This window comes from Balearica regulorum, chromosome Z (genome assembly GCF_011004875.1).
Source record: "Balearica regulorum gibbericeps isolate bBalReg1 chromosome Z, bBalReg1.pri, whole genome shotgun sequence".
In the NCBI taxonomy this organism is placed as follows: Eukaryota; Metazoa; Chordata; class Aves; order Gruiformes; family Gruidae; genus Balearica; species Balearica regulorum.
In genome coordinates, this window is record NC_046220.1 from 45,290,329 (window position 1) to 45,303,363 (window position 13,035).

Below are 13,035 nucleotides of genomic sequence, written 5' to 3' on the forward strand. Positions count from 1 at the left end.
AACTTTATTCATGCTTTTCCTGAGTCACTATAAATCTGAAAGAACTCCATCACAGTCACTGGTGGAATATGTGTACAAACTAACCTAATAGCAAAATCCTCCAATAACTTTCTCCCTAATTTGAACACTTATAAAGTGAATATCATTCTTGGGAAACATTTGGTTTTCTTCTTTTTTTTTTTTTTTAAATGTATTGTGACTAATTCATAAGACTTTTCTATTGTTTTATGGTAGAATAAATTTACTAAGTATTAAGTCTGATTTCTTCAGCAAGTATTCTGTGATTACACTGTGTACGGCTGCCTTTCTTCAGCCCTTGTGACTTTTAAAGTTACTGATCTGTGTCAGCCAAAGTTACAGAGGAGAGAGATCTCAAGGGTAATTAGGTTCAGGCAGGTTTTGTGGTAAAGGTGGCTGGATAAAGGAGAAAATTGTTGCAAGTATATTGGTGTAGGAAAAGGAGGTGTCAAGAAGGTATTGGACAGAAGAGGATATACAAAGGCGTGTGTGCTTGTGCCTGACCACCCAAGAAATACGAATACTGCATCGCTGCAGAACCCAGAGGCACATTTTGTTAGATTTTGTGTAATTAGAGCTATTCCTCTGATTTAACCTTCGAAACAATGATAGAGATTAATTTACATCTTCACACTAAACTTGGTTACCTTTTCTCATAATATACTGTGAGTAAATCAGAAGCTATGTACAGGATTAGCTGGATTAAATTCTGTAGCCCAAATTAGTCCATGTACAAGGGTTAGATAATTAAAATTATTCAGGAAAAGAGACAATTTCTGTTATGACTATATATTTCTGTATTATTTGAAGGGGATGAAAATTCAGTTTAATTCTTTTTTTTTAAGTGCTGTTGGGAAATGCAGATAGAAAAGTAATATCTCATTCATTTGTCTTGCCAGTTGACCTAACAGTGCTGTGTTACTGCATTGCTTACTAAATATGGTTGTTCTAAGCTGTTCTTTTTTTATTAGTGTTTGAAACAGCACTGATTGAAATCTGTGTAACTGCTGGAAATTAGTAGGCCCAGTGTAAGCAGAAGGAAAATAAGAATAAGGAATATCAGAATGTGTTTACTTTTTAAAATGTCTTTTTTTTCCAATTTTCTGGAAGCCATACTTACACCAGCAAATCCTGAAGAAAACAAGATAAAGTTATTTCTAAGTAACTGTAGTAAAAACAGGATACAGACATATGAAATGGATTCTTTTTATCATCTAGTATATGTGATTGAATTAAACTATACATTTTGGCATCACAGACAAGTAGACAAATTTTCCTGAATACAACCCATTCTTCAAATAGCTGGCATCTTCTCAACATAATCTCTGCTCAAAATCACAGGAAAGGGAGTAATTGGAAAAGAGAGAATAGACTATCTGAGGGGATCAGAGAAGTTTGTGAGAGTAAAGGCTATGGAGCGAACATCTCATGTATTCATGTGCAATATTTATAGATAATATTAGTGTATTGCCCACGTGTGAAAATACAATGGCATTGTATGGTATAATGTGACCTTTCAATAAATTTTACACTTTTTCTCTTTTTTCTTCTTGTAAAAATTGCATGCTTTTGAAAAAGAATATGGCATTATCAAATAAATTAGTTCTAATTTTTGTCCGTTTTTCTTTCTGATAATCTGGTAACTTCTTCTCCACTTCTGATCACATCTATATCAAAGAGGAAGTAATTTGAAAAAAAAAAAAGCAATTCAGCTAGATTGAAATACTGATGTGTAGTCAAATTTCTACTTGATATCTCCACATTTTCACTATTGCAAGAACACATCATCAGCAGGGTAAAACTAACTTGACTCAAGGAGAATTTCTTGTGAGAATGCCAGTGTTTGCCATTTGTGAATGATAGGAAACACCCTTTTTGTGCTCTTTCAGTGCTATTGCATGTAGTGCTGACTAGACCAGAAAATGATGCAAAACCAACAGAACTGAGATTCATTGAGGGTAGGCTGAGGAATTGCATAGAGTCAAGTGTTATTTCTGAAACCTGGTAAAAGATTTTAAAAAAACAAATTCTCCATAAAGAGGCATTGTAAGCCATCCCATATGTCCAGTTAATGAATTAGAGAGACTAGCTGACTAAAAGAAAGGAAAATGGGGTGATTGTATAGGGGATGTATAAAAACCTGAATGAGTGGTGCAGAAATCTATTTATTTGATATCTCAGTGCTCAGATTTCTGGGGTTATAAATAATGAGTTTGGACTGAACTTTAATATTATAGTTAAGGCAAATGAAAAATTTTGTTTCCATGAGTCTTCATAGTGTCAGAAAGGTTACCCAAAATTGTCATTACATTTGTGAAATAGTTCCACAGTAGGCATCAGCTAAAAATACTGTCCAAAGTGACTAATCACACAACAGGTTTTCTATATATATGTCTGTCCATATGAAAGTGTGATTAATAATCACAGGCAAACACACCCAGGGTAGATTTCCTTGGTTTTACTACCTAGAAAGATGATGAGAGGCTTAAGATTCTTTTTTTAGTGCTTTGTAACAAAGCCAAACTAAGATATTTGTTGTTGTCAGGCCCATATTTAGTTGTCCATATTTACTCTTACCTCTAAAAAGGTTTTCTTTTTCCCTGTGTACCCTTAACTTACTTCCAAGAATATTGGTGGCACAATCCAAAGATGGGACACAAAAGATAAAAATAATAAAAAAGACATGGAGTTGTTAACTCCTCTAATTCCAATGATAACAAGTTAAAGAAATAGTATGAGAATGTAAATTCTTGTTTTGACCAATCATAACATATCAGATATTAAAGATCTGAATGGTCTAGGAAAAACTGTTACTAGCTGAAATTCCATTTGAAAAAATAAAAATTAAGAGCAATGTCTAAAGAGAAGAAATTTATTTTTTTCCTATTTGGAGAGAGCCTCAAGAATTCATTTATCTACATCATCCCCCACCCCCAGCAACATCAGCTCCATTGATTTCAATCTTCATAAAAATTGTTCTTAAAGATCTCCAGTAATGCAAAGTGCTTTGCATACTCTCTTCCAGGGCTTATCATTACCATTTTATCCTATCCATTATGATCAGACAGAAAGGTTTTTTACCCTCTACTACAGTGACAGCGGCAGTCTTTTTTTTTTTTTTGGGGGGGGGGGGGGGGGCAGTTACTGTCTTTTCTCCTATTTGGATTAAATAACTATGCCCTTTTATCTGTTGCTACTAAAACTGCATTTCTAATTTTTATGCAGCTCTCTTCTACTCCCAGATCATTGTTTGCAAAAAGATCTCTTAGTTGTCTTTGTGCTCAAAAGAAATTTCCAGGATAATTGCTAGTAACTGCATGGAGAAGTAGCAGTGGCAGGTGGTCCATTGGACCTTTCTGCTGCAGCTGGTGCCTGAAACCTAGGGGACAGGGTGTCAGAGTGACAGGCACCTTCAGAAGGGAGTCACCAACAGCTAACGCCTGCAAGTGATGGTTGTGAATCTCAAAACCTTCATGCTATATATTTCTGTTTATGAGATAAATATTGCCAAGGAATGGGAAAAATAATTTTAAGGAAACTAGCAATAGCCCCCACCCACAGTTCTTTTAAGAAACAGAAACTTGGCCCCCTGGGTACGTCCAGGGGAAATCACACGTGCTCTTAACTTTGAACTTGACAGCATTGCTAGCTCATTGAAAGTGAAGCTTCTGCTTAAGCTTACAAACAAGATTTCAGTGATCATTTACGTTAACAGGAAGCAATGTTGCATTTGCAAGTCTGCAGTCTTTCTCTGTCTCCAGCAAGACTGAAGATTTTAACACTGCATACATTTTCTATGAAGATGAAAAGGAAAAGTTAACATGTAAAATCCACTTGGATTAATAGACCACTAGAAAATTTTGTTTGATGAGAGGCATTTTAGTTTCTCAGTAGAGCGGCTGTCTGTCTTTCTAGACTCCTCTTCCTTCAAAATAAAGGAAAAAAAAATGTAAAATTTTTGTTCCATGTCAATATATACTATCTACTAAATGCTTTAGTAAAAGGGAAAAATCTCCCACATGCACTTTTTTTAAACCATGCCCTGGGTTAGTAAATGTGAGAAAGAATACACATTAATCTCACTCTTGCACACAGTTCTCTAAAACCATTCCTGATGGCAATGGGTAGCCAGGAAAGAAAACCAAAAAATCATAAAAGATTAAAACCACCATTTCAAATGGAGCTTATTAAATCAAGCTGTGACTCAAATGTTTTTGCAGTGTGCCAAACAATGATCTCTACTATAGAGTGGAAAAATGAACCAAGAAATAAAGGATGTCACTTGATTATATCTGGGGATGTTATACTGAGAGTTTTTGTTTCTCCCTTCCCCCTGTAAACTAGAAGTGTTGGTAAATCAGGTTTGGAAGCCACAAATTACGTGTATATGTACTTGTGTATATGTACTTGTATATCGTACATGTATACATACTTATATAGTTGTGTATTTATATATGTACATGGTTACTTTCAGTCCACATGTATGTAATACTGCAGAAACAGCACTTTTGTCTTTGAAGAAGTTGACCAACATTTACATATATATGGATGCACTCTGACATGTAATTTAACAAAAGGCAAATAGATAAAGATTATATAAACTGCAAACTGTTTCATTTTGTGAAGAACCAGCATCTTGTGATTCTCTTGCAATTCTTAAGGGTAATCCATTAAATTTTATGTAAGATCTGATTGTGAAGTCTTGTTTTCAATCAGGTCTTTGCCAAAAATTTTGTGTTGCCAATTACAGTCTTGGTGGAGGTTTGGCCTGGTATTTTTGCAGGTGCACTGCTTAGTCTTGCTTTGTTTACTGCTAGCTGGTCTACTGTTTAGTATTTCTGCTGTTATCATAGATGGAGGGACTAATAGTTGAAAACTTAGAGAAGAAATTTTCTACAGCTTATGGGTGGCAGACAGAATAGGCTCAGTAGGAAAGATGTAATCAAAGTTTATGGTGAGTGGTTCATGCACAACCAGGATGGTAGCAATTCATTATTTTAATTTGCAAAAAATTAATCTTCAACTTAATCTGCTGTTCCTACCCAGTTATCCAGATTAAGACCTGGTACTTTTTCATAGCCATAGAACAATGCACTATTAAAGCTGAATAATGAGAAATGGCAAAAACAAGCAATATTTATTTCCCTTGAGAATATAATGTCCTAACTCTAAATGTTTGAGTAATTTAGCTCCCTCGCTCTTTTCACCTTCTGTAATTTTCCTCTTCCATAGTGTTCTTTCACTTAGAAACTGAAACCAACCCTCATATACTTAGGTTTTTTTTCTTCCATTCATGGTGATGAGGAGATACTGGTAATAGCAGCAGTGTATACATTTTATATACAGCTCAACCAGTTGTTAGCTTCCTCTTGCTTAGTTTTAAGGGTGATTTGTTCATATTCAGTTCCTCCTGTAGCCAAAATATGTCAACAAACCAATCATAAGTAATTGTGTAGCTAATTTTAGAAGACTCTTAGTGTGTACTTTACCTCAGTAATAGAGATTGAGATATGAAAAATATCATACCTCAACCAGGGGAGCTATATGCAGTGCTTGTAATTCAGCAAAACCAGCCTTGCTGGTACTGAGAGGAGATTGACTTCAGCGTCTGGTTCTGTGTTTGGGCTGTTCACTTCAAAGTGAACACTTTGTCCCACTTCAAAGAATTTTCAACAACAGCAACAACCAGCCAACAGAATTGAAATTCACATAACTTCCCAGTAAAACTTAAAATGTTATTTGTTAATCAGTAACTTCTACTAAAATTGTATATGACTTGGGAATAGCAGCTTCCTATCCCCATTGTAGTGAATTATAAAATCTTAGGGGGTTTTGTGGGGTTTTCCCCCCTCTGTTTTATGCATTGTCTTTTCATTTCTTCAGAAACAAAACACACTCTATTCATTATGTCAAATTAGCTGATGGGCCTGTTTCAAAATATGAGATGAAAATGAATGCAAACGTGTTTTTAGTAAAACACAATGACTTCAAAAATATATTACATTCTACTTCCCCAGAAGTTCAATTTATGGGCCTAACAATAGTATGAAGAAGAGGCAAGTATTTAATTGCATATTTCTACATACTCTGTAGTGAGAGTAATCTGTATTTCAGTGGCACCATAAAAGTAAAAATGGTTAGAGATGTAAAATGTGTTCAGTGATACTCACAAACTTCGTATAGTATGAAAACTTTAACTCCAGCTGTAGCTAAGTATCTCTTGATAAATAATGTCTTTCTGAAATGGTATATACCCTTGACTGACTGTTCTTTTATGCATTATATGCATTGCATATAACAGCTGGAGATAAAATTTATTCATATATCTAAAAAAATGGTGGTTGTCACTTGTGGTGTTACCCATTTCTTGTCTGGCAAAGATTTGTCCTTGCTACAAGTTATATTTAATATTATACTTATTCAGCTGGCATTTGTGTATATTTCTTGGCACTTTCACAAAAGCTGAGAAAGCTGCTTTTACCCAGTGGTATTATTAAAAGGCATATTCAAGACCCCCTCCTGATTATTTTGTTTCCCTTTAGTATATCTTTCTGATGAAAACAGATTTACAGTTGAACCTTGAAGTATTGCTTGTTATACATCATCAGTTGCCCTTTATCTGTAGGATTAAGTTTGATTTCCAATGGAGAATAATGTAATAGATTGTTAGAAGACTAATAGATTTTTAGTATTCTAAGCAGCTTAGACACAGGTTTTGCATGCATTTGCCAAACAATGTTGCCACTGTCTTCATTATACATGATCAGTTATCTTTCCAGGATCATTAAGGTTTGGTGGGGTTTTTTTGTTTTATGGTGCGAGTTGGGGTTTTTTTAATGGAACAAGTATATTTTCCTGCTTCTGTTGTATTCAGAATTACTTACCCTTATTTTATCATCTGCATTCCTTTCTCTACCTGCATCATGTCATCGAGAAGCAGAAGTCTACTTAAAAAAAATCAACCTGAAGGTAACTTCAGAATAGGGATTTTGAATATAAAAATATTACAGCACTTTTAATGTAACTTTTGCTGTTCCTGCTTATACTGTGTTTAGAGAGAGCGTAATGTGCTGTACATATTTTAATTAAGAGTGAATTCTGGAACTCATTTGTTGCTTGTATTTAATTTAAAGAGAAATTTTATGCCAATAACTGACATTGTTAACATGTGCTTGTGCTGTTTTGCATTTCCCCTCTTTGTTCCTAGATTCGATATGTAATGATTGTAGATTTGTTTTGTTTTGTTTTGTTCTCATGTTAGTGAGCCCTTTCTGTTCTTTCTGTAAAGCACCTACTGCTCATGTATTACAATGCTGCATATTTCCACAACGTCTCTTGGGCTAACTTCTTAGTGGTAAGTAAGAATTCTATAAAAATCCACTCTTGCTTTGAGGGTAATGAAAACTAAGTTTCTGGTGTTCGTCCGAGTTGCAGAGGAAGGTTTTAAAATATGACCGTGTCCACTTGAAACACCGAGGTCCACTTCTTGCCAAAATCCCATTATAAATTTTCATGATATTCAAACTACTTTCATGGCATACTGTTGGCAGTACCAAAAGTTATTTGTTAAAATGTAACCTTACATTAGTACTAAATGTTGGCAGGATTTATTAACCCTTTTCTAGAATTCCTAGTGGTGGGATTCTACAGCACAATAGTAAAAGCCCTTTCAGCCTTGTGGGACATCATTCAGTTACCCTTAATAGTGCTTAACCAGAGGAAAAGAAGGACATTTAAGCATTTTATCAGATGTCAAACTAGCTTAAAGAGCTATAGCCATTTAGAACAATTTATTTAGCTTTCAGAGTTTGTTACAGATTCAAAGAGCACTTATTTGAAATAACCAGCAAAAATCCTACAATTGGTTAGATAGAACAATTTTGGGAGGAAGAAAAAAAAGTCCTGACTAGCAGAACTGTTTCTTATTATGTACTGGAAGAGCTCTATATAGAGTTTGTGGGCTTACTTAATTTTGTCATGGCTTGCAAATTTGTAGTTCAGTTGCTATCAATATTTGTGTTGACCACAAATACAGTACAGAATATCTGCAACTAAGCAATAGCTAGTATCAGTGTTTGACAATCAGTATTACTTAAAACTAGATGTAAAACAAACAATCCATGTCCAATTATAATCCTATTTAACATTGATATGTTTTATCACGTCAACACAAATTTTGTAGAAAAATAGTTTACTTCAATTATTACAGTAGTCAGAGGCTGAAATAGCTGGCATTGCTCTGGTTGTTACTTAGGATGAATGTTCACTTTTAGTAGTAAATTGTGAAACACACGCTCATGTGCACAGGTGCACACACTCACACAAAACCCCATGACACCTGCCTTTTAGTTAAAAAGCTGCTATTTCCCAGGACTCTCCTACTGCCAAGCTTGAAGGACTGCCTGCTGCTTCTAAGGACATTACTTAGAGTGTCTTTTAAGTTTAATCCCCTTTTGCATGAGATCTTGTCTGGATTATTGTACACTGTTTCCTAAGATACTCATTTATCTTGGCTAAACCACGTCAACTGCATTTTAAGGAAACTGAATTTTTCTGTATCTTGCTTTCATGTCGTATTATCCACCCATAATTCATATCAAAGACATTTTTATTAGTAATGTGCTTGTTTACTGTGGATGAGGAAGGCATACCTGTGGAATGATACTAAAATCACTTGGTGCTTTAAGTAATTTTTCACTTCATTGTATGATGTTTTTTTTCTTTGAATTATGAGCATAAGACTAGCTATCAGTATTGAACTCTATTTGTTACATACTATGAAATGAAAGATTAATTGGAATTATTTTCCCAAAAAGGTTTTTTTCCTAATGTCACATGGCAGTTGGCCACATAAGGGGGCTGGTTTTGCAGCTACAATTATATGAAGCCCTCTTAGACACACACAAAGTTTTAGCATGGAATGAAGCCCAAGTCAACCCCAGTCAAAATACTGTGATGAGTATTTGCATGTCAGTGCCCTTAGTTTTCTCTAGAAAAGGATATCTGTTCTGTGACTTTAGTGAATTGAAGGAAGAGTTACTTATATTACAAATTATTCTGGATGTCTTTCACCAGACAAGATTGAAAATCTGGAGAAAAGTTACTGCCAGGACACAGGATCTGTAATGTATTGCCTCATATACAGTGCCTAGATCAGCATGAACATTTAATGTAATAATTACAGAACAGAAAAACTTATTCAATAGAAAATATTACCTGCCTTGCTAACATAGTTATGCTGTGTAAAATTAAGGTGAAAACTCAATACGGATTACATTATATCTGTAAAAAGACTACAAGAAATACTAATAGGAATGTTTATACCATGATTAAAGTATTTTATGTTGATTAACAATTTACAGTGTAGCAGTACTTACAACAGTTCCATTAAAAGCTTTTAGCTACTATCTTTAAAAACAGTTTTAATAAAAACCAGAAGACTTGGCATTTGGTTTTGTGTAACAGAATAACTGCAAAATCAAAGGTAATTCCAATCATGGAGAATTTGCCCAGGCAATATGACTGCATTGTAAGTCTTTAATATGAACACTCAGAAGAGTAGTATATTCACAACATTTTGTAGACTTACAATAGTCAAAGTTAATTTGAGCTGAGTAAGGCTTTTGAGGCACTAAACTCTATGTTACGTAATTTTGCAGTTGCCCATGATAACTTAAAAACCCCCAAACTACAAAAGTCCTGTTTTCTGATTGATATTTATCTCATTTTGAATGACTAGATTAACAGGTCCATATAGTATTCAGATTTTCCAGTTCAGACCCAAGAATTCACTGCCCTGGATACAAACCGGATCGGTATGCAGCATTACTATTTGTGACTCTCCCAAGCTTAAATAAGAGGTCAGGAAGAAACGTTATTTCATTTTTAAAGAGAATGTAAGTTAAAATCTAGATGATATCTAGCAATGTACTGGAAAAAGTGTTGGCAAACTGAATTTACAGTAACCAATCTATTATATTCCAAACACTAAATAATTTATTTCAGTATTAAGTGCATTTTAGAACAATACAGTTACACAAGAGAACACTTCCAATCATAGAATTGTTTGGGTTGGAAGGCACCTTTAAAGATCATCTCTTCCAACCCCCATGCCACAGGCAGGACACCTTTCATTGGGTCAGGTTGCTCAAAGCCCCATCCAAAGTGACTTTCAACACTTCCAAGGGTGGGGCATCTACAGCCTCTCTGGGCAACCTGTTCCAGTGTCTCACCACCCTCATCATAAAAAATGTCTCCCTTATTTCCAAGGTAAATTTACCCACTTTCAGTTTAAAAATCATTACAGGCCCCTGATAAAAAGTCTTTTTCTTAAAAGCCCCCTTTAAGTATTGAAAGGCTGCAATAAGGTCTCCCTGGCATCTTCTCTTCTGCAGGCTGAGCAACTCCAACTTTCCCAGCTTTTCTTCATAGTAGAGTTGCTCCATCCCTCTGATAATTTTTGTGGCCCTCCTCTGGACTCAGTCCAACAGGTCTGTGTCTCCTGTGCTGAGGACCCCAGAGCTGGACGCAGTACTGCGGGTGGGGTCTCATGAGAGTGGAGTAGAGGGGCAGAATCATCTCCCTTGACTTGCTGGTCACGCTTCTTTTGATGCAGCCCAGGATATGACTGGCTTTCTGGGCTGCAAGCGCACACTGCCAGCTCATGTCTAATTTTTCATCCACCAGTACCCCCAAGTCCCTCTCAAGTCCCTTGAGTCTGCTCTCAATCCATTCATCCTGCAGTCTGTACTGATGTTGGAGATTGCCCCGATCCATGTGCAGGACCTTGCACTTGGCCATGTTGAACCTCATGAGGTTTGCATGGGCCCACTTCTCAAGCTTGTCCAGGTCCCTCTGGGTGGCATCCCATCCCTCAAGCAAATCAAGTGCACCACTGTCACGATTTAGCCCTGGTTGGCAACTGAGCACCACACAGCCGCTCGCTTACTGCCTAACCCCATGGGGTGGAGGAGAGTATCAGAAGAGTTAAGGTGAGAGAACTCATGGGTTGAGATAAAGGCAGTTTAATAGATAAAGCAAAAGCCACGTGCACAAGTAAAGCAAAACAAGGAATTAATTCACCACATCCCATGGGCAGGCAGGTGTTCAGCCATCTCAGGACAGCAGGACTCCATCATGTAGCGGTTACTTGGGAAGACAAACGCCGTCACTCCAAATGCCACTGCCCACCTCCCCTCCCCGCCCTCCCTTCCTCTTCCCCCAGCCCCTTATATTCTGAGTGTGAGAATATCCCTTTATTTAGTTGGGGTCAGCTGTCCTGGCTGTGTCCCCTCCCAACTCCTTGTGCACCCCCAGCTTCCTCGCTGGTGGGGTGATGTGAGAAGCAGAAAAGGCCTTGGCTCTGTGCAAGCACTGCTCAGCAGTAACAAAAACATCTCTATATTATCAACACTGTTTTCAGCACAAATCCAAAACAGAGCCCCATACTATGAAGAAAATTAACTCTCTCAGCTGAAACCACAACAACCACTCAGTGAAGGATAATAGATTCTTTTGTATCCCTTAAAAGCAAAACTTACATTTATATTTGCAATATCCTTACACTTAACAGAGAGCAAAGAAAAAATACTTATTTCCATAGGTACTAACTTGGCTATAGCTTACTGAGATAAACATTAAACAGAAGATGGCTTGAAGGAATTTGATGCCTGCTTGATGACTGCTTATGCTAGGTCAGCCTCTGCTTTGTCGTGAAACAAACCAAACCAACAAACAAACCAAAAGTATCTGTACTAAAGAAAATATCTAGAATTTTAGAAACATTACCACTGTTAGAAATCTGAATTAAAATTCAGTGAGTTTAAAAGTGATAGGTTTAGAGCTCTTTCTGACCTTTGTCAAGGTCCCCTTTTAAAAAGAAAAATCACATTTTGATGACAGTAAGCAAGACAAACTTGGTTAAAACATTCAGTAGCAGTCATTTGCCTTGAAAAATTAAATGCATTTGAGGATTAAAACTGCTTATTTTCTCCTAGGTTCCTTTCTGATGATTAGTCTCATTGATGGGAAGAGTATAATAAAGAAAGGGGAGACTGTGTACTGCATGCCAATGGCAATCCTTTCTGACAATAGTGTAATCATTTCATTGATTAGGAGAGTGCTCAGATGATCAAAGAAGTGGAAGTGGCTAAAGTGACAGTGCTGGAAAGAAAACAAGTAGAAGCAATAAAGAAGCTCTGGGAAGACCCAGGAATTCAAGAATGCTACGACAGACGGAGGGAATACCAGCTCTCAGATTCTGCTAAGTAGTAAGTATACTGCATAATTACAAGGACAAGCCAGACTTAATGAAGTTATCAGAATCATTTAGGTTGGAAAAGACCCTTAAGGTCACCAAGTCCAACCCTTAACCTAACACTGCCAAGTCCACCACTAAAGTATGTCCCTAAGCACCACATCCATCAGTCTTTTAAATACCTCCAGGGATGGTGACTCAACCGCTTCCCTGGGCAGCCTGTTCCAATGCTTAATAACCCTTTTGGTGAAGAAATTTTTCCTAACATCCAAACTAAACCTCCCCTGGCACAACTTGAGGCCATTTCCTCTTGTCCCATCACTTGTTACTTGGGAGAAGAGACCAACACCCACCTGGCTAGAACCTCCTTTCAGGTAGCTGTAGAGAGCGAGAAGGTCTCCCCTCAGCCTCCTCTTCTCCAGGCTAAATAACCCGAGTGCCCTCACCCACTCCTCATAAGACTTGTGCTCTAGACTGTTCACCAGCTTCGTTGCCCTTCTCTGGGCACACTCCAGCACCTCAGTGTCCTTCTTGTAGTGAGGAGTGCAAAAGTGAACACAGGACTCGAGGTGGGGCCTCACCAGTGCTGGGTACAGGGGGACGATCACTTCCCCAGTCCTGCTGGCCACACTGGTTCTGATACAAGCCAGGATGCTGTTGGCCTTCTTGGCCACCTGGGCACACTCCTGGCTCATAATGAAGAGATAGGTTCACTGTGATTTTATTAGTCATACCTGTGTCTCTGTTGGCCTGTGGTGGAC

General features: G+C 37.1%; 1 protein-coding gene across 1 annotated transcript in view; it reads left to right on the top strand.

Moving 5' to 3' along the window:
- Positions 1–13,035, top strand: part of LOC104635833 (guanine nucleotide-binding protein subunit alpha-14) — an 88,766-nt gene that overhangs the window by 67,454 nt on the left and 8,277 nt on the right. Inside the window, exon 3 of the mRNA XM_075740899.1 lies at positions 12,133–12,287. Within this exon, the coding sequence (XP_075597014.1) occupies positions 12,133–12,287 (155 nt within the window). The remainder of the gene's footprint in view (positions 1–12,132; positions 12,288–13,035) is intronic.